We start from the raw sequence: 21162 nt of genomic DNA, 5'->3' as shown, positions 1-21162 counted from the left end.
CAGTGACCATAATCTTTTCTTCAAAGGTCTCAAGTCTGCCTTCATTTCTTGAGCAAAGGTGGCATTTAGTTTAGCTGTAATATTTCACATGAGAAAGAAGTGGAAGATGTGATATTATTTTATTTTTTTTTTGGCTGTTGTTGTTTCATAGTAGTATGCAAAATGTGGAAAGTCAGTCGTATTTCATTGGTATTTGGCATCTGCACAACAACTGATTGCTCTTCTCTGAGCTTTTTTGGAAAGTTTGCAGCACCATAATGACAGCTTTCTAAACACAGATGTCCTCTTGGTACAGCCTATAATTTTTTATGAAAGATGTATCGATGTCAGGAATTTGAACAAAGTGCTGGAATTAGTTGAATGTTCTTGTTATGAATATGTATTCAAAATATCTACACTACTTATATTGTAAGTTGGAGGAAGAATATGCAATGTCTGAAGGCAAAGATGTTGGTACAAAACATCAGAATAGTTTAAGATAAATTGGTTCTTTTGTTAATGGACTGTCTATACTTTAGTGAACCTTTCCCTACTATGTTCTGTATGAACTTTTCACTATGTTCTATACTCTCTAAGTGCCTACTATGACCTTGTAGCATCAAGAATCTCAGGAATACATTTAGATAGTCAGGGATTTGGCCATGGAAGATGTCTCATAGCTGAGTGGCCTGGAGTAGTTATTAAATGTTCTTGTGAAGTCCCATTAGTAGCCTGTTGCTCTTGTTTCATTTACCTCTCAGCTAAGCCATCAGGAACTGAATACTTCAAACACAAATTCCCCCTCCTCAAGTCAGCTATTTTTCTTGAGCTTTCCCTTAAGTGTTTTCAGGAAGTAAAAGTCAGTTGAAAGCTTATAATGTGTGAGATGATAAACTTCAGCAGCTTGTGGTTCTTAGTAAAGGAATCCTCAATTGTATTTACCTGTGGGCCTATTATTTACAAATACCTACAAATAAGAAGACAGTGCTTAATGGTTATTGTATGTAATTTATGTAAGTTCAGACTTGCAAGTGAAAAGGAAAGTCTCCTGTGTAACCATTTGAGATTGCTTTTGATGATAACACAGTCCATTCTGTATTGTTCTTCTACCTATTTAGGTTAAGTTAAGATTAGAGTACCATGCAGGAAGTTTATCTAGAAACTCTAATGATATTAGAGGAAATACAGTTCAATAAATATTGTCCCATTTTGGTTTTGTGCAGCTCTGCAGCCTGGATTTAAGTGCTGATGTTTTTATGACTATAGCTAACTTCATGTAGCTTCCTTCTATCTGTACTTGTACATGGCACTTGGTTTTGATTTATTTTCAGGTCTATACTCCCACACCACTAATGACACGTCATTCAGATTCAGAATAGATATTTTAAAGTTAGAATGCTGCATCAGAAATGATGGAAAACCGTAACTGTTAATTAGAAAATGCTTTCTTTTTGGACTTCAGCTGGGTCATGCTGTGGTCATTCAATATTATGATGGTGGGGTTCCTTCGCTTCTCTCCTGCTTCTGGTTGATGATAAAATCCCTTGTCTGGTGTATGTGCATGTGTGTGGCCCAGCCTGGGCTGCTCTTCGGCTTGTCTTGGATCATGACCTTTTGCCAAACCTCAGCAGTAGCTCTTGGGGAAAAAATGTAAACATACAACCAAATTTAATCTGGTTTCTTTATTTAGCTCAGTACAAGTTAATTCTAATTGCTATAAGGCTTCAATATGACAAACTTTTTCCTAAATCAGAAAATGGGAGAAGCTAATTTAATATTTTAATTACAGTAATTTAGTAAACAAATACAAGTGGGTGGGAAGCAAATGGGATCTCCTAATGCAGAAGTAAGAATTTTGAGTGTTTAAGAGTTGCGATAATTTTATTTGTTAATTTTAATCACATTAAAAGATGTGTGCAAGGATGACAAGGAAGAAAACACCTATTTTGTTAGGCCAGAATTATATGAAAACATTATGCAATAATACTGATTACTAAGAAAGTGCCAGAATTGTAGGCAGTGTAATCATCTACAATTTTCTGAGAATATCCTTACTAAAATGACTTACCTAATTTAAGTGTAATTTCCAAAATAAGGAGACCAGACGTCTTGTTTGTGACTGTGTGATGGACACATTTCCATGTAATGGTCTACCTTCTACTAACATTAAATGACTTTTTTTCTTCCTGTAGGTGATAGTTGAGGATTATGCTGGTTTTTCCTATGTGGTTACAAGTTATGGGGAAACAGGGCATAGTTTCCATAAACTAGAACATAGAAGATTTCAGTAAATGGAAAGCCTTTTGTTTGTTTGGTTATTTTGACTGTCATTAAAACTCACCTGTCAACAGTTTGCCACTTACCCTGACTATTTTATATTTGTTCTGAGCTCTTCCCACTGTTGGCTACAAAAGCTGATCACTCTGCCTGATTGCAACTTGCAGAACATTTAGATGAGTTGTCAGTTGACACAGAATGTGTGTAATTGATGTAAAGATTAATTATTAAAACTGTCAGTTTCCCCTGCCTAAAATGTCCATATTTGCATATGAACTATGCCTCTTATGTTGTTTACAGATGTGCCCCAGTGTAAAGCTTGAGATAGGTTTTTGCTTTGTCTTGTAAGAATACAGCTGTCACATGATGAAAACATATTCTTCCAGTCTTTTTCATATGGACTGACTTCTGCAAGTTAAAGAACTTCTTTGACCTGAGTAGTTACATATTTACCATACTGTACAAGCAAAAGGAATAGACACAAATGTTTAGTATTGAATATTTGAATGTTAAAAAAAATGAGGCTTTGACTCACCCACAGAGCCAAAACCCTAAATCATCAAAGGAATAAACACTCATGTATATTAACTTTTGCCAAACAAAAGATTTTTCCTTGCAAGTTGACTCTGGAGAAGAGGGTGCAGAACTTTTGTTTAAACAGTTTTATTTATGATAAGGTGTGGAAAACTCATGGTTAAAGATATAGTCAGAACTTCTTGGGCAAATAAAGACAAAGAAAGATAAATTTAGTAGCTGCTACTGATACCAGGGAACTAAGATGAAAATGTTTGACCGCAAAATATTAAAAAAAACCAAAAGTTTCTTCCAATTTTTAAAGACTTGTTAAAGACTGTTAGTGTTGCTGCTGAAAGCTGAACTTGACTGTTAAAGAGTCTGATTCAGATCTTAGGCACAAATCACTCATCGATATCACTGCTATAATGATATGGGTGTGAGACAAAAATTTTTGGAACTGTACTCAAGAGATCTGCAAAAATGACTAGAAAAGTGCACAAACACTTATTTGTGATTTTGACTTTGAAAATAAAATATATCCTTCTGTGAAATAAACATTTGGGATGAAATCTTACCCTGTTCAGGCCAATCACAGATAGTGGACTCAAGCTTTCAGCTAGTGTGCATTTTATCTGCAGTAAAATAAAAAGTCATAAATAAGATTATTCCTGTGGCTGTTGATCCATCCATGCTTTGGCAGAGTCAAGCAGTGTATGTGCTGTAATTTCTGGAAGTGGCCAGCCTGAGAAACAGCACTGAAATTAGTGAGCACCAGTTGCTCCCTATGAATTGCAGATTGTCCAAAGATGAACGCTGCCTACAAGAATTTACAGCATTTGTCTCCTAGGCCTGCTCATCCAGTTGCACTGAAGGCAGTTCCTCAGGGTTCACATCACAAAAGTCTTTGAGACAGTTCAGTAGTAAATCTCTGTGGGGACTGAGCTGAGAGCAGTGTCATGGCCCCAAGCTCTGTGTCAAGAGCAGATGAGATTACTAATGCCAGTGAAAAATTCTTTATCTGTAAAACAGCCAATCCTCTGGATTGTCAGCAAGTGCAAAATGAAACACTAATCTGCCAAATATGAGAAACTGCCTGTATTTCAGAACAGAAACCTGACCTGTTTGTTTGTCTCACATGTCAACTGCTTTGCCTACATTAGGTGGAAATGAGAAATTTTTTAAGCGTAAAGTGCACAGCACAATATATAACCAAGCTAAAAGGCTCTTGCTTTGCTGACTAATTATTTAATTCACTCTTTGATTAAAACATTTTTTCCTGGGGCGAGAATGGCTGGTAAGCTTGTTTTGAAAAGTATAAATAGAAAAAGAATTAAAACAAGAAGGTTTATAAAAAAAAATCTATTCTTAACCATCTTACTTGGAAAAATATGTTTTTGTAAGCTGCTGGTGTTGTACTGTTTTTGATGCTATTATTTAAAAGAAATTCTTAGTTTTAGCTAAGATAAAGGTTAGAGTAGCATTGCATTTCACACTCCTCATATATAATATGGTAAAGTAGGTAAAATGATAATTAACTGTTCCTCCTATTATGTCTCTCTAGAGATCTGAAGAATAATTTGATCAGCACAATTGAGCCAGGGGCCTTCTATGGGCTTTCAGAACTGAAGCGCCTGTAAGTATTAATTCCATTTGAATTATTTTGAAAATTGTGTTTGTATTGACATTTCTATCTTTGGGCAACTCAAATATGCCACCAAACAATAATCAAATAAGGGCACTGGCTGTAAAGTAGAAAATTACACACTCTGCTTTTTATATTTACCATGCCTTTTTCTTCTTCTTTCCCTTCTTTCTTCCATTTCCTTTTCGTTTTTACCTTTTCCCATTTAAAATCATCAGTTTACTCTCCAGTAAGTGTCTTATCAGGTACACCTACAAAGGTAAAAACATGCCTAATTAATGACTAAGCAGGTGATGGACCACTATAGACATTAATCAGAAATCAGATGTGTTTGAACAATGGTTTGTGCTACACTAATTTATTTTGGTTGGTTGTTGGTTTTTTTTCACTTTAATCATAAATCAGCCCTATAAAATATATTATTAGAAAGGAAGTTTTGTCATACCACAGAATTTGTCTGCCATTTTCCATACCATCGACCTTGACTTTGCTTGATATTTTTTATTTTCATCATGGTTTTCTAAGGAAACAAGACCTTACACAGTGTATTCCCTGCCCATCATTCTTGCAATTCTGTCTTGGAAAACGTTCTCGTTGTACTTTCAGAAGCACTGGCTGATTTTTAAACTACATTTCAGAGGGTAAAAATATCTAAGTTACTAGGATTCTACGGCTGGGCATTTTTCTTTTAATTAACAAGGACTACAGACCCTCCTTAGTTGTACTCAGCCTAAGGAAAAGTGAGATGAACCTTCTTTTAATTATAATTTTCCAAGTGACAGCTTCCAAGTGTCCATGCACTGGCTAACTAGGCCGTCAGCACATTCCTAGCCATCATGTATGCTGTCTTATGAGAAAAGCTGTGAGAAAACAGGGATTATTTTAGTGGGACAGGAAGATTTAGATGAGAAGGAGAAGGAATGCAAATCTACAGAAGAAGAAGAATTTTATGAATCCTCTGCTTTTCTGCTGTGTGGTAGTCTCAAACTGCTGTGTGCTGGGAGCACTGCACAAGGTGTCTGGCTCTGATCATACTGTAGCTGTTCTCTAACACCAGCTCTCAGTTTTAGTGTGTTTGGGTAGAGAGCCAGCTGAATAATAATGATGAAATCAGAGTAGCATGTACATTTTTAATACAAATAAGAGCTTTAGGTTTGAAGCTTTCTCGCTGGCTCTGCGTACAGGGATAAAAGTAGAATGCAATAATAAAAATGAGCGCTAATTGCTTCTTTGGCCGCGCACTCTAATAACACAACCCTGACCTCTTGTGGGAAAACCAGGAAACCTGTGCAAGTTGTGGGCTGCACATCCACAGACAGCACAGGTGTAGCCTTTAGGTCAGCCAGGAGAAAAGAATCGAAGGGAGAAGAACTCATCAGGCATTGGGAAAGAGAGAAGAAAAGACTCCTCAGCACAGTAGAGTTGGTAATGTTGAGTTTTGTCATGCCCAATCTCAAAAAACCCCATTGCTCGTATGAACAAGTAACACTGGGAGCAATCTAGAGACAGAGAATTGTTTAATTGCTGAACTGCCACATTTGATACAAATCTGTGTAGTTCCATGGTAAACAAGAAAATATCTCCCTTCCTTCAGTGTGCAACTGTTGGGAAAGAGACAGAAGAGCAAAAGGGATAAATAGTGTAAATTCCTGTTGAATACTCGAGACAGTGATTACTTTAAGATTATGCATTCACATCTTTTTTTTTTCCCTGTGTAAAATACAAGTGATGCTGAGAAAAACAGAAGCTGATGTAATGTGGGCAACTGCCCGCATTAGAGAAATGGCTATGGCAGGTCAGACAGACAAGCCACAGGCTGTCAGAATGTTCTTTGTGAATGATTTGGAGAACTGTTATAATTTGTATTTGAATGACAAATGGAATTATTTCCAGGGTTTGCTCAAAAAGGTACACAAAACATTAATGGAAATTTAAAATTTATGAATCACTAGTATTATGGCATTTGATTATTCAACACAGAAGAGTTCTTTTCTCTAACATTGACTTTGTAAGTCAGCAGTAGGAAGTTAAGTGTTTTACTCCGGAAAAGGAGCACCAGCTTTGCACATTATGAACTGAATTGTGTTTAATGTAACAGGTATTTGTCTGGAGAAAAGTGTAGCAAGTTGCCTTTTCTTTCTACTTCTTTTTTTAAAGAAAATATGTTTTAAAATGCAGAAATCTTGGCCTATATATCTTCATATGAAAATAACACTTACTGAAGTAAACTTTGAGAAAATAGTGTTTATTCTTTCATTTTGGTAAAAATAATATTTTAGTGTGTGCCACTCTTAGAGAAGTATGCACTCATATTGATTAGTATAGACAAAATCTGGTTTTGCAACCCAGATCATGCCCCACACCATGATGCAATTCTTCCATATATGTTCAAACTTTGCCTAGACAAAAGTAAAGCATTACCCAACCAAGAATTCTGGGTAGGTTCCTTTTATGTCTTCTAATAGAAAGATATACAGATGCACATATATATATATATGTCTTAAACTTGCATTTTTAGATTTCCTATGTAGCTTTTATTAGGAGAACATAAAGAATAATGCTAAAATGAAATTATTGCACTATATTGTATCCTCAGTATTATCTCAGCTTTCTACATAATATCCTTGACAAGCATTTAAGAAATATTTTCATTCTAATGTGATTTTTCATCATAAACTTGCACAATATATTCTTTGTCTGATAGAAGACGACTTCATAGTGAATTCTAAAGAGATTGCCTTCATTTGCCAGCTAATTGGATGTGTTCCCATGAAAGCAGTAACTGGATTTGTCAAACTGCAACCTTTAGTCTTCCATTTGATTACTTTAGTGTTCTCATGTATCAGTAGAAAAATATGGAATCTGCATAATGTAGAAAAGGAATCAGAAAAACCTCTAATTCTAAAACAAAAAATACATTCAGATCAATTTTAACATTTTTCTTGGCTGCACGATCACTTAAAATCCTTATGTAATTGCAGTAATTTTTAAAAAAATGTACTTGGGTGAGAAGGAAAATTTGTGTCAAGGTTGAAAGCCAAATACATAAAAATCTAACTCCAATTCAGAATCTACCAAAGGGCATAATTCATGTTTTTATCACAATATCACAATATAATTACTTATACCTGTATAAGATACCTTTCATCATCTTCTTCCCGTAAGCATCCTGTACAGTCTGTTGCATTTCTGGCTTATGCAGAAAATATTTCTTCCCTTTCTGCAGGCAGAAGTTATGGAATGCAATGCCTTTTACTGTTCGTGCTCTCAGAAAGACACAGTGTTGCTCTTAAAAGAGCTTGCCAAGTGCTTATCAAAACTGACCTCACTAGCTCAAAAATTAATTGCCTTCTGGTTTCTCTGATTTCAGCAAGAAAGGCTGCTGTTAATGAGATGAAACATGAGTAAACAGTAAAAAACAAAGTCAATTTTGGCTGAATACTGCATGGAACAAAATGCATAGTATTCTTCCTAAGTAAAAAACGCAGGTGCTAATAACTTAGTTCAAGAAAATTCTGTGTATTTGTAATATTATTCTGCTTTTATTTTCTGCATATATCTATAAAATCCCATTTTAATGCAATTATAAGTCACAGTATGATTTGTCGAATATTGCTCAATAATGTTAATATAAAAGTTATTTAATCTATTTAGTCCAGTTATGTTACATTATGGGAAAAGGTTTTATTTCTCATTTGTCTCTAACTCTTTAAGTACTAAAAATACAGATGCTTTGTGTGATTACATACTTGTGTGTATAAATCAGACAGACTCAGTGTTTCATGGGATTTTTGTTTGTTTCAGGGATCTTTCAAATAACAGAATTGGTTGCCTAACACCAGAAATGTTTGTTGGGCTTAACAATCTTCACAAACTGTGAGTATGATACCAGTTTTGTTTTAAACAGAAGAAATATAAACTGTCACATGACTGACCTGAGTATAGCTGGCAAGAAAATGACATAAGAAAGTTGAAGGTTTTGTAGTAAAACGCCCCTCCCCTGAGCCTTTGATTGTGATGAGTTGATATTTTAAATATGTTTTCTTTATTTCAGTTGTAATATCTATCAGAACTGCAAAGAATTAAATATCATTTCCACATTAAAAAGAGGCTAAACATGAAATTTCTGTTTGCATGTCTTAAAAATAATTAAAGTAAGTTGGCTGTAAATTTCCTGGCTGGGAAAGAGACAATTCATAGGAAGAATCCTGGTTTAAAGTGACATTTGGCTGGGCCCAGGAGGGCTCTGTATCTTCATTCAGACCTGTCTTTGTTCCTGAATGAGAAATAAATTCCTATACTGCTTCACAGTGTGTGACAAATCTCAAAAAAAGAGAGATTTTGCCCTCTCCAGCCAGTTTATGGCATTTCCTTGGATGAACAGAGAAGTCTTTCTAGAAAGATATGCCATGAGGTCAAGGTACACCAGGTAAAAGGCTGAAACCTGGCACATTTACAGATCCCATTAATGAGAGTAACTATGCCAAACCTTCTCTGATGAAAACAAAGGAGAACAGATGATAGGAAGAGCCTTGATATGTGATGAACAGGTGCAAACCGCCCCTCTTTTAACTGCTCTCAGATGATGTGCCAAATTAGGCGAGCCCAACTCACTTATTGAGGGTTTCTGTGTCTGCTTTTGCTGTGCACAGTGAATATGACTGTGACTATAAAGCCAGATTACCTTGGAAGGTAAGTTTAATTCAAATGGTGAAGTCACGTTATTAAATGGAATGTGTTTCTAGATGCTAGGATTAGACTCAATAGAAACTGTTCTATTGTCCATGCTCTCTCAGAAAGATCTGAAATTTCCATTCACAAATCTGTAAGAACCCATCTTAAAAGTGAAGTTCAGTACAGGACATCAGTCTCTTGGTGGCAAAGAACAGAAATTGATTCCCAGAGAGTGCAGTCGGTCTGTGACAGTGTTTGGCTAGACTGTCCCTTTTCTCTGAAGCCCAGGAAAGAATGTGGCCATGTATTTCTACACCTTTCACTGATGCCAGAGATGCTGGGAGAAGGCACAGTGTGCAGGCTGACTGCCTGTGGTTACTGGGCTGATCAAACCACATCATTACAGTCTCTTTTTGTACAGATTTGCTATAAACCTACTATTTCTGGTAGCACAAGTATCTGTCCCAGCACTGGAAATTTTTTTATGAGCTGTAAGGACCAGAGAAAGACTCACCAGTCTCATCAATTACTTGCCAGTAATGACTACACAGATATTAACATCATATTTTCTTGCATCCAGTCTTTTTATGGGTCTAACTTTCATTTTGAAATGGCTGTATATCCAGAGCTTGCTGTATTGTTTTCCTTCCGAGGCCCCAGTTTATAGCAGAAATTTGAATAAGACATTTCTTAGATGTAGTCCCAAGTCAGTTTTCACTTTGAGTAATGTTATTTACAAGTCCTTTCATCTTTAAGAAGGTTCATCTCTTCTTGCTCTCTTAACGTTGACCAAGCCTTGGTTTTGTTATTAGCAGATTTCACATTCATATTCCCTTAATGCTGTGATGCAGTCATTGTTGAAACCTCTAAGTGCAATCACTCAGAAGATCATTTCTGCAGAGCATCAGTAATGTCTTACTCTTCTCCCTTCCATCTTGTGCATTATCTTACCCTGTTTTACAGTAAATGCACTTAACACCAGGTTCTTAACGCTTTTGTGGATATGATGTCCATGCATCAATGAAAAAATTATGATTCTGGTTACTGGAGACCTCTTAGTCTGGCCTCCTTGTATTTTATAAGCATTTTGAAAAAAAGAGAAATGGGAAAAAATGTTGGCAACTCAGAAATTGGTAAAAAAAATCAATCTGTGGCTACACATGGTATATCATGTATTCATATAAAGAGATCTTTGATTTTCTAGACAAGATTAATTATTTTTTGGTTTTCATATACATCTAGCATGATGTTATATAAAGAGGAGATGATTATTGAAATTTATCCCAGTGTTTTCATGTAAGTGGAATTAGCTTTGCAAGCCCCCATTTGCTGGGGTGTTCTTTCAGTTTTAACTAGTTCTGCAGATCAGTAGTCATTCTTGGGTGGTCTTGGGAAATATGCTTTCCAGGACTTAGTGTGAGCTTCTCCCATAAAAACATATAATCCAAATGACCAACCTGACTGTACAGAAGAGAAAATCGTAGTAATGTGATGTATTTAGGCTGTATATAATACCTACTCTTTATTAATCTCTTACTTCAATAATACTACTCTATTATAACTATCTTTTGCACCATGTCTTAGCATACTTTCCACATTTTAACTTAAATTCTTCATGTCACTTTGCTAAGCTTTTCCTGTTATCTTCTCTCTAGTTCTTTGATCTTTTAAAAATTTGAATTGTTTTTTTCAAGATTTAAGATTAGGTTGTTCATTCATTTAGTCTATCTTCCATTTTTCTTATTTGGGTTTTAAATTGGCTTTCTACCACTGACCTAATAAATGGGTCCATCCTCCATTGTAGTCCATGCAGCATAGTTCTTTATTAATTACTTTATTTGTTTTATTAGTAGTAGTATTTCAAAATCTGTCCTTTGGAAATCAGAGGCTTAGAAATAATTTAGTCTACCTTATTCTTTCATCAGAAGTGAATCAGTTCACGATGGCTATGTCAAAAGCTACAGCTGCCTTGCAGGGATTGTCCTCCTTACCAAACCAAAGTCAAGAGTACCATTACTTGTGTTGGCTCACTGATTCTTTTGTGAAGAAATACAGCCACAGTCCCAATCAAGAGGAACTGTCCCCTGCCATTCAGAGTATCACATGTTCCTTGATCTCAGAAATCCTGTATAGTGATGTATAATGCTGATGGTAATTGTTTGAACTGGGACCTCAGTTTACCTGTGGTGCAAGAAGTGGTCATTGTTAGTGGGCTGTGAGCTGATGCTGCCTGGTACTTTTCTAACGCCCTGTAGCTTTGTTTCCCTTGGAAGCTTATGAAGAACCATACTTTTTAAACGTGTTTGAAAGACAATAGGTCACCTTTCTGTTGCTAGTGATACCTCTGAATTGTGTTTACTTGCCATTTGAGGGGTATGAGAAAGCTGTTCTTTGGAAAGGTTATGGAGAAGCATTTACTCAGTGCAGCATCAGTGTTTGTAACAAAGAAAAGATGACAAGTTCTTAAACATGGAGCTGGGTTCATAGCCATTCACTGAAGGAGGAATATGAAGGAGAGCTGATTTGGGTAGTTGTTGATTTGGTAATTAGAGTGCTCCTGTGTTATGTTAGCAGAGATGAAGTACAGAAGCATCTTTGCAGGCTGTTAGCAAAACCAGTAGGGAGAGCCGTGAGTCCACTGGAAAGAGCAAAGGACATAAATCTGTTCATGTGCCTTCTGTGAAGTGCAAATATGTGGTTGACTTGTACTGTTTACAAGCACAAATGCCAGGTGAAACAAAAGAACACTGTGTGTTTCACTCAATCTTGTAAATCTAATTCAATTTGAAAATAAGGTGGAGTTAGAGCTGAAAAATCAGCTCTAGGCCCAAACTAACACAGTGTGGTTTAGCCCAACGAAGTGATGCATAAATCTAAACTGAGAACATTAAAGGTATGTTTAAATACTTCACTAAAAGGATGAGGATTGCCTGGGCTTTCAGGGGTAATGCAGACACTCTTCAGAGGGCTTGGTGGTTTTGTGCAGTCTAGTTTAGAGCAGGACAACCTACAGCATTCTTGATTAAAGAAAAAATGAATTAGTAGTATTGTATCTTGTACTGGGTTTTTTTTAAACATGCAGACACACATAAACCACAAGAAATTGTCAGCTTCTTGATAATGTAGAGAAGACTTTTACTCCATTGCAATCAGGATGTGTATGTCAGGGAACAGAAACAATTTGAAGTTACTAATGAAACCTAAAGTTTTATACAGGCCCTCAAATTACTGCAGCCAGTGACTTCTGATTATGTTCCTTGAGATTTATCTAATTTTTCACCCTCTTGGATTTGATTTTTTACTTTGTAAAATGACTTCAGAATGCTTTCACATCATATAACAGATGCAGCAGGCAGTGCCTCCATGTGAGAGTAGGTTCATTACATCTTCTAAGATACCAGTTTACCTCTTTTGGCTAATATATTCCCTTTTGGCTGTGTTTATGCTGTGGTGAGGTGCATGTATTCTAAGTAGGAGTGACATAATTGAATGCAACAAGTCTTCCAAATCTCCTTTGGACCCAATGTTTCAGTGTTTTGTTCCAGAATTATGTATGCAAATATATCTCTGCTAGGTAATGGAGCTGCTATCTACATTAATTCTGTTTATATTTAATCTAAGTATTAAGAGCTGTGGAATACTGGGATGATGCCACTGTGCTGATATACCAGACTTCATTTATTTAGTCCCTCATAATTTATCTTTTCAAAATGTTGCAGCCTGAAATCTGTTTTAACAAGTAGCTACTGCTGGATCTTCCCTTTGGAGGTTCAAACCCAAACTTTATCATTGCTTCCAATTGTTTGATTAAACTATATCTGATTTACTCTTCATCCTGCCTCTCAATCAACAGCAGCAGTCAGCTTTGTGATAATATTACACTACAAATTCTTGTGTGACTTCCTTGATGTCATTGCACCAACTAATCACTTTGTATGGTGCCAGAAATTAAATAAAAAACACTAACACAGTTAATCAAACAGCCCCTATTTCAGCTAATAAGGAAATACACAATGTAACCTGCCCTCTCTGTATTTCTGTTGTCATTCTTTTATACCTTCTGTCCCACTTTTTTTTTTTTCACAGATCAATCTGTTACTGTTGCATTCAACTTTCGTTTTTTAATGCTTCTCTTAAGAGGGAAGCATTCTTCATATTCATATACTTCTGCTTCTAGCTATATTCTGCCTCAAATGGTACTTTGATACATTTGAAACTATTTTTGTTTTGTGGAATTTGTCATTTATATTAAAACTTTTGGCAAAAGTGCTTCATTAATTTCTGTAAAAGCACAAGTATTGGTATGTGAAAAAACAAGTGTAGACTTTCTAAGACTGAAATGTTTTACCTCTGATAAAACTGAAAGCACATCTTTCTATTAATGGAGTGAGTTCATGGCAAAGTAAGTGCTATAAGCTTTGGTGCATTAATTTGTTGTGTTTAGAATGTTTGCAAACTAGGTGTTACAGACGTTTTTAGAACAAATGCCCCTTTAAATCAAGCTAGAGTGGGGTTTTAGGGTATCTGAAATAGAGGAATTTTACAACACTGTACATCTGCAGTATTTTAATACATAATGTAAATTGTGTGCACTAAAGAACCAGGTATTTACAGAGTGCTGCATCAGCCCAGAAATGAAAGAGTTATTTGGGTGATTTGAGTAGATTTCTGACATTTTGTTAAAGAACAGTCTCCACTGTTAGATATCCAAGTATTGTAATTATGTTTCTTGGACAAAGAAATGTGTTGTTTTTTGACTTACACAGCCCTGTGAACATGATCCTAGTCTGCTAATTATTAGTAGTAATATGGAAACTTCAAACTAGGTCATTGCCAGAAGAATAGGAAAAGTTTAATAGCTGGCTTTCTGCTGATGTCACTGTCAGGAGCTCAATTATTCCAGCACTTGGTAAAAAGGAATGCTATAGAAATTCTCCAGTCTCCTGTAAATGGAACACAAATCTGGAATTTTCGGGTTAGTGCAGGGTAAGTCAGTTCTGGCTCGATGTCTTGATGAATTTAGTAGGACCTAAAAGCTCATGGATTCAGTCCACACCAAATGAGCACCTCTGGCAGGTGCTTAGGTGCATCTGCTGAACCCTGCTGCGTCCACTGCGCAAATGACCTACAGTTTGTCCCCAGTTCCTAAAATACTGACCAGACATAAAACTTCCCTTCAGTCCAAATCGAATCACCAGACTTCAGTCTTGGAGCTCTGTTTGTTTTGCCATATGAAGACTGGCAAGCTGTTTAAGGGAGAGCCTGGGATTTGCATCAGATTGGAAACCTTCCTGTACTGCAGGGCAAGGCAAAGGACAGGACTGGGCAGATTGCTTTCCCCATGTGTCAGCTCAGTAAGTTTATACTCATGCAAATGCTTTCATATTACTGAAACCGCTTCTGATTTACTTCAGTGTAAATGTCAGGGTTATCTATTTCTGATTTAGTCTTTTTAATGTCTCAGTTCACTGAGCTGCTGCAGCATATGCCTTGTGTCAGGCCTTACATCCAAAAAACACATAGGTAGATCCATCTAATTTTAAACAAAGAGGTTAAATGAGCCTGTGAAATGCTCAATATTTTTAATTTCTTGTTGACAAACTCAAAATATTGAAGGTAGAGAAATATGTATCTACAGATTCATTTCCACCTTCAGACATATCCACACATTAAGAGGTACATGAAAATTCTTACAAGAGCTTTGCACCACAACTGTATAAAGGTGCACTGTTAAATGAAATTTTAAAAATTAGTTCAGTTATATCAACACATCTAATTGTCACTCAATAATTTCACTTTGTTGCTGAGCCAGTTTATTTTTATACTCTTACCAGAATTTCGTTTTAAACTACTAAAAAATTCTGAAGTGTTATATACAAAAATGAAATTAGTTACTGCTTCAAGAGTGTATTAAACTAATTTATAAATTAGCTACATTTTCTCTTCTTACTTGAATTCACTGCTCTGTAGATTTCTGGGCAAGTTTCAGTAGAAAGCAGGGTTCTCAAGTTTCAGACTTACTTTGGTTCCTTACCTGGTATGGATCTGTTGCAGCTTAATAGATTCCTCACTGCGAGCACATTGCTCCTGATGTGAATGCCACTCTTCAGTTTAGCTTACATTCTTTTACTTTGTAGACAAAGGTAAATTTAATAATTACAGCAACATTCTTTTTAAGGAAAAAGTAATAAAACCATTTTCTTTGCTACTCTTCCTTTTTTTTCCCCCTCTATATGCAAAATATCTCCAGTGAAGAGCTCTGAAATTTTCCACATAACGGAATTTTTGTAACCAGCCTTGAATTCAAACAGATAGTGTTCAGGAGAGAAAGGAATATATTTCAATATTTCATAAGTAGATAATTCATACGCTCTGGAATGGTAATCTTGGATATGCACTAATTTTTAAGATGATGGGTATAGGAAAAGACATTATTACTTGACAATTATTACTTGACAGTTAAGCATTTAATTTTTGTACTACTAAGGCACTGGCAGAGCAATACTGCTAAACTGTGTAAAAGTGAATTGCCTCTCTTTGCAAGTATTCAGCCTGAGCCATTCAGCCATCAAGACAAGAGTAGAGCAGTAATTAAAATGGAAATATCCTAGTTTAAGGATGGGAAAAATTGGTGTGTTTAAAGTCCTTTGTAATAAAACTATTTGTGTAGTCACTTTGGAAACTCATTACTGTTTTAAGGAATTGCTTGGATTCTTTGGAACATTACTAAATTAAGACACTGTTTTTATTTCTTTAACTTGAAGTGACATTCTGTATATACAATAAAAATACAATATAGGTCTCACTGACTAATCATTTTATTAATATTTTCAGTCAAATTCTAGAATATTCTCTCCTCAAATTCTGTTCTTTTAAATATGTAGAAGTGCTCCTCTTTATGAGACCAAGTGAATTGTATGTATTTCTGCTGGGAAAATAAAACAAGTAAGAGTGTGTGAAATGATTTAAATATTATTGTCACCTACCAAAACCAAAAAAGCAACATACCAAATTTAAATATGTTTTTATTGTTGTCAAGAAAACAAAACTTCTTAATTACCATAGGGAAAATTATATTCTATAACAATTTTCTTTTCTTCTTGTATTTGTTATAACCAACAGTAAATTGCTTTTTTCCCCCTAGGAATTTGTCAGGGAATATTTTTTCAAGTCTCATGAATGGACTTTTTTCTGAGCTGCTAGCTCTGAAAGCCCTGTGAGTATCATTCCTTTTGTTTGTAAATCTGAAATACTTCAGAAAGGCATTAGAATAAACACAGCAGAGTTGCATATGAATTCAAACAGGATTGTTTCTAGAGATGCATTCCAAAAATAAAATCTGCATTATTTTGTTATCCATGTCTGGCTAGCTGTTGATGAGCTGCCATCTTTACCTTTTGCAGGGAAATGGACAGCACTGACAATTCAACCCCATTCCTGACTAGCCCAATCTAGTGCTCCTGACTAGCATCCCTTTTTTTTTTCTTTATAGTTATAATCTTAAACTTTTCCATGGCTTCATGCATTGCATCGTATTTGGCCTCTGACTGCACAAAACCAGTAATGTTAAACATTTTTCCTGGAATTATAATAACTTTCCCAGTTATTGATATTAATTGTACCTGCCTAAGATTTAAGAGTGTGTACTGAATGTTTCTAGAGAGGTTTTTAGTAAATGAAAGTATGCTGTGCTATGATTTTCTGCAGTAACACAGACTCAAAATCATTTCAGTAGTCAATGATGCTGTTCTGGAACCAAATCCAGAATTTTTGCATAATGTTATGGAAGTAATTACCAGTGGGGCAATGTGTTTTGGTTGTCTCAGACTGTCTTTGAATTCATGCATCCATTGTTATGCATTTATCTAGAATTATCTTTGGAATTAGATAGTTTATATCTAGCACAAGAAAGTATGTTCATGGAAACTGCATGTGTACCAACTGTGGTCATTCTTTGCCTTTGTAGACATTTCAACACTGATTCACTGATTTGTGACTGTAACCTAAAGTGGGTCTTGCAATGGGCCAGAAATGCTTCAGTCCGAATAGCAGAGGAAACAGTTTGTGCTTACCCCAGTGCTTTACATGGACTCTCACTTTATAACCTGAAGGAAAACCAGCTGATATGTGGTGAGTTGTACTCTCATGTAGCATTACAAGTTGAATCCAGAGAATATACCAAAAAAAAAAAGAAATTATGAAAAAAAAAAAAATTAATATATCTGACAGGTATGTGACACAAAAGATACACCTAAGAATGAAAGAGAACAGCAAAAAATAGACATTTCTTATTTCATATCTCAGGAACACCACTGTTCTGCAATGTATTCAGTAATATGTGATTATAATGTAAGACATTTAACTGTGATGCTAGTTCTACATTGTATTCTTTGTGAGAGTGAGGATTCCTACAGAAGTTTATGTAATGTTTCTTTCAAGTTATGTGTCTGACAGTATGATATTGATGTCAAATTTAATTCTTATATTTTTTTATCAACCTGTAACTATATGTTCGAGCACTGCTTCCTGGGGGTGAATGGAATACTTGCAGTGAACTTCAGTTAGGTAAATTCTGTATTTGAAGAAGTGAAATGTTTTTTGGATATTTTCCACCATAAAAAACATGATAGATACAGTGTGTGGGAGAAAGCAAAAAAATACGAATAAGTAAAGAAAACTCATTTCACAATGGGCATTGTCTAGCAATGAGCAGATTAAACCAGAGATTTTTAAAAGTATCACACAGCAGAGAAAGGATCACTGCCTGAGATGATGCCAGTGGGTTCCAGAATCAAAAGTCTAATTTCACACATAGTTGATTAATTTCAGAATCTTTGAATCTTTTACATGCTTGAATGACGGAAAATTGCTGAGACTGTGGCTTTGCTAATGTCTTTTGCAAACAAAAGGAGAGTCACACGTTTCTCCTAATAACCACAGGAAGAATGATGTGTGTTGCTATCAAACATGTTCATAGCAGAAGGGAGATCAGTTGACTAGAATGATATATAGAGAATGGGTTTTAACATCAAATACATACATTTATAAGTTGGAAGAGATTTGAAAAGATGTGAATATTACCTACAGATGGTCCATCAGGTGAATTGTGGAACGGGCTCTTGGGAGCAAAAGGCAGAGACATTTCCAGTAGCCTGTGTTACCAAACATTTGAATTCTGCAATACTCTTCAAATATCAAACTCATATTTTATAGAGAGCCAGCATGGGCATCCTCCTAGAGATCCATTTCCCAGCAGGAAAAGTACTTCTAAAAGTGTTGGCACGATCAGGAGAGTGATTAAGGACTGTTAATTGGTATTTCCAGGTAACAAGTGAATATAAATCTCTGAACTACAGAGGAAATGAAAGCAATTTCTCAGAATTTAATAATTTAATTCCTAATAGGACTTCCTATCACACCTTTGATAGAGAATTTATGATGCCCATCTAGTTCTGACTCCTATTTACAATCTCCACAGAACACTTGACAAGGGCTGTAATGACTGCCAGTGGCTTGACGTTGCTTCCAATATCCACAGAGAATTTTACAGTGGTTATAATTGCTGAGCCTTCCACCAGCTCTGTAATATCTGCCAGGTATTTCATGGTGCTCAGAGTATCTGCTGGGTAGCTCACAGTGCCCAGAACATTTAGCAATTTCATTTTCACTATGTTAATTTGAGTTTAGGCATAATAGAGGGCTGTCTGGCACCAAAATAATAATAGCTATTGAGAACGATTTATAAATATTATGTGTTGAAAAATGCACAGAGCTGATCAAATTAAACCTATCTTAAAGAAAATATTGAGTGACTTAAAAATTATAAACTCCTTCATGTGGACATCATCCATACTGTCAGACATTTTCATTTATAGTCACTGATCTTCCTTCGACATGCTAAAAGATGTCATGAGATATCACAGTCACAAGATGAGCAAAAAATAGAAGAATGAAAGGGAAAAAAACAAAACTAGGAGAGAAATGGGCAGAGTTTTACAGGAGAGTTAAGGAATGAACCAAAAAGTCAAAGTATGTGGATTCTGAATAGCTACAGGGAGCAGTTTGCCATCAGCTTTTTAGATTTATTTTATATGTTGAGGTGAGAAAAAAATCATCTTTTGAATTTCTTCCTGGCAAATCTTTCTCATTCATCTACTGCCTCATGATAGCCAAAGTATTAAGTTGCCTGTTGGAAACAGTTAAAAACCTGCTTTAGGGGCTTTTAGGAGCTAAGTAACTGCAGTTTTAGAATTCCCAGGGTTCTGCTTGCATATTTCACTAACAGCTTTTAAGAGCTACTTAAATCTTCTTTAGCAAAATTCTCCAACTGTCAGAAATGTTTGGTTAAAAAACAATTCTTGACAATTTTGGAAATAAGGCTGAAAAGCTAGTTTGATGACAAAATATGGTTTTGCCCCTGTCTTAGGCCTTAATGGTGAGGGACTGTGATGAATTCATAATGGTATGGACAGAGTATCTTTCTGAAAAATGGTTGTGAAATTGGCTTCATGCAGTGCCTTGTTACTCTTTCTCCGTGACTCCAAATACAAGTTACTCAATTTCCAGGAGGAAAATTACATTTTCCTGAGTATGAGTGCTATAAATTCCACCTGAGGTCTGATAGGAGTCTGCGCTTTTCCCTGGCTCACATCATCAGCAGAGATGGATTCTCTAGGCCAAATTCTTCACTCAGGAAAGACGTGTATGAGTTCTTGTCTTAAGGAGATTATGAAAGATTGCTGTTAAAGCTGGGTTTTGATTATTTATACTGATGAATGTAATATTAGAATTCAGCTTCTCAGTCTCAAAACTGTATTGACGTTACTAAACAGCATGAAGAAGTAAAAATTCAGTTGTTCTGCAAATTACAGTTGACATACAACTGTGAGGGAGTGCTTTTCTGTTAGAAAATGTTGACTCATCAAAACAGATGTTTGGAAAAGGGCTGACTTTGTTTTTTCCCCCCACTTAGATTTTATTTAAAAGTTAGAAAGTTGTTGACATAATATCAATAATATTTAGATAGATGTTTTGACTAAAATGCTGAAAATATTTACTAAATATTGCCAAAAAAAATATTGGAAAGGTCAAAGTATAAAAACAATTTTTATAGTGCCCAAAGACATTTATTTGTTTGTTTGTTTGTTTGTTAATTTATGCCACAGAGAAAATGATCTAATTCTCCTGGGACAGAATGCTGTTCCTCATACAGATCTCCTACAAATTAAAATATTGGGGTTTGAATATGTATATGCTTTACTGATTTTTATAAATAAGTAATTGAGAACATGTTACTCCCTTTAGTTAATTAAAAAAGAAATTGCTTGAAAAGAAAATATAAAAGGATATTGAGAAATCTGGGTTTTTTTGCTTAGAGTTTATTGCATTAATACATAATAAATTACATTTTTATTCTTTATCATTAAGCATTTATTCATGCAGTTGGTAAATAAGTTTTGTTCTTTTTTGGTGTCAGTAGCTTTTCAGGTTTCTGTGGTCTAATCATGGTCATGATATGGTTGCATGGATCTATAAAGCAGACAGGTGCAAAGAACTAGAGGTAGTGTCTTGGATCTCAGGAAATCTAAATGCAGAAAAGAGTTTACATTGTTTTCAAGTGATTTTGCTTTGCTCAACCAGATGGTTTGCTGTTCATTGCACCCCAGCTCTTCCAGGCAAGCTTGATGTGCTGCATGAGACCTTTCCTGTAGTTGTCCTTACCTCTCCAAGCTGTGCTGTGAGGCAGTCTGCCAGAAAACCCCATAAAGCAATCTTGCCCTATAAAGCAATCTTAAACAGTCCTGGGTGGCTCAAGCCACGTTAGGAGAGCTTGCATATCTGACCCCATATGAGATGCTGGCTAAAGGTAATTCCCAAAAACCACGTTCGCCCTTTTTGTCTGTGTTGGTGTAAAGTGATGCACAGGTCTTTTCCTGGGAAGAAACAAATCCATTGCTTCTCTCTGTATTATGCTTCTGTATTAAATGTTTCTGTTTCCCAGTTCTTTATGGTCTGTGTTGAATTGAATGGGAGAAAATCTCTTTCCATGTTGAGCTGCTTCAACACAGGACTGT

General features: G+C 35.6%; 1 protein-coding gene across 2 annotated transcripts in view; it reads left to right on the top strand.

Moving 5' to 3' along the window:
• The window catches only part of LOC102109717 (adhesion G protein-coupled receptor A3), a 260456-nt gene that overhangs the window by 93303 nt on the left and 145991 nt on the right, over positions 1-21162 (top strand). For both annotated transcript variants that reach the window (XM_005520645.3, XM_088059859.1), the window contains 4 exons: positions 4334-4405; positions 8219-8290; positions 16233-16304; positions 17055-17218. In XM_005520645.3, coding sequence (XP_005520702.1) covers positions 4334-4405; positions 8219-8290; positions 16233-16304; positions 17055-17218 — 380 coding nt within the window. The remainder of the gene's footprint in view (positions 1-4333; positions 4406-8218; positions 8291-16232; positions 16305-17054; positions 17219-21162) is intronic.

This window comes from Pseudopodoces humilis, chromosome 9 (assembly GCF_049639895.1).
Source record: "Pseudopodoces humilis isolate 2021_Gansu_Grassland_sample_001 chromosome 9, ASM4963989v1, whole genome shotgun sequence".
NCBI lineage: Eukaryota > Metazoa > Chordata > Aves > Passeriformes > Paridae > Pseudopodoces > Pseudopodoces humilis.
This window is presented reverse-complemented; position numbering and strand designations above follow the sequence as displayed.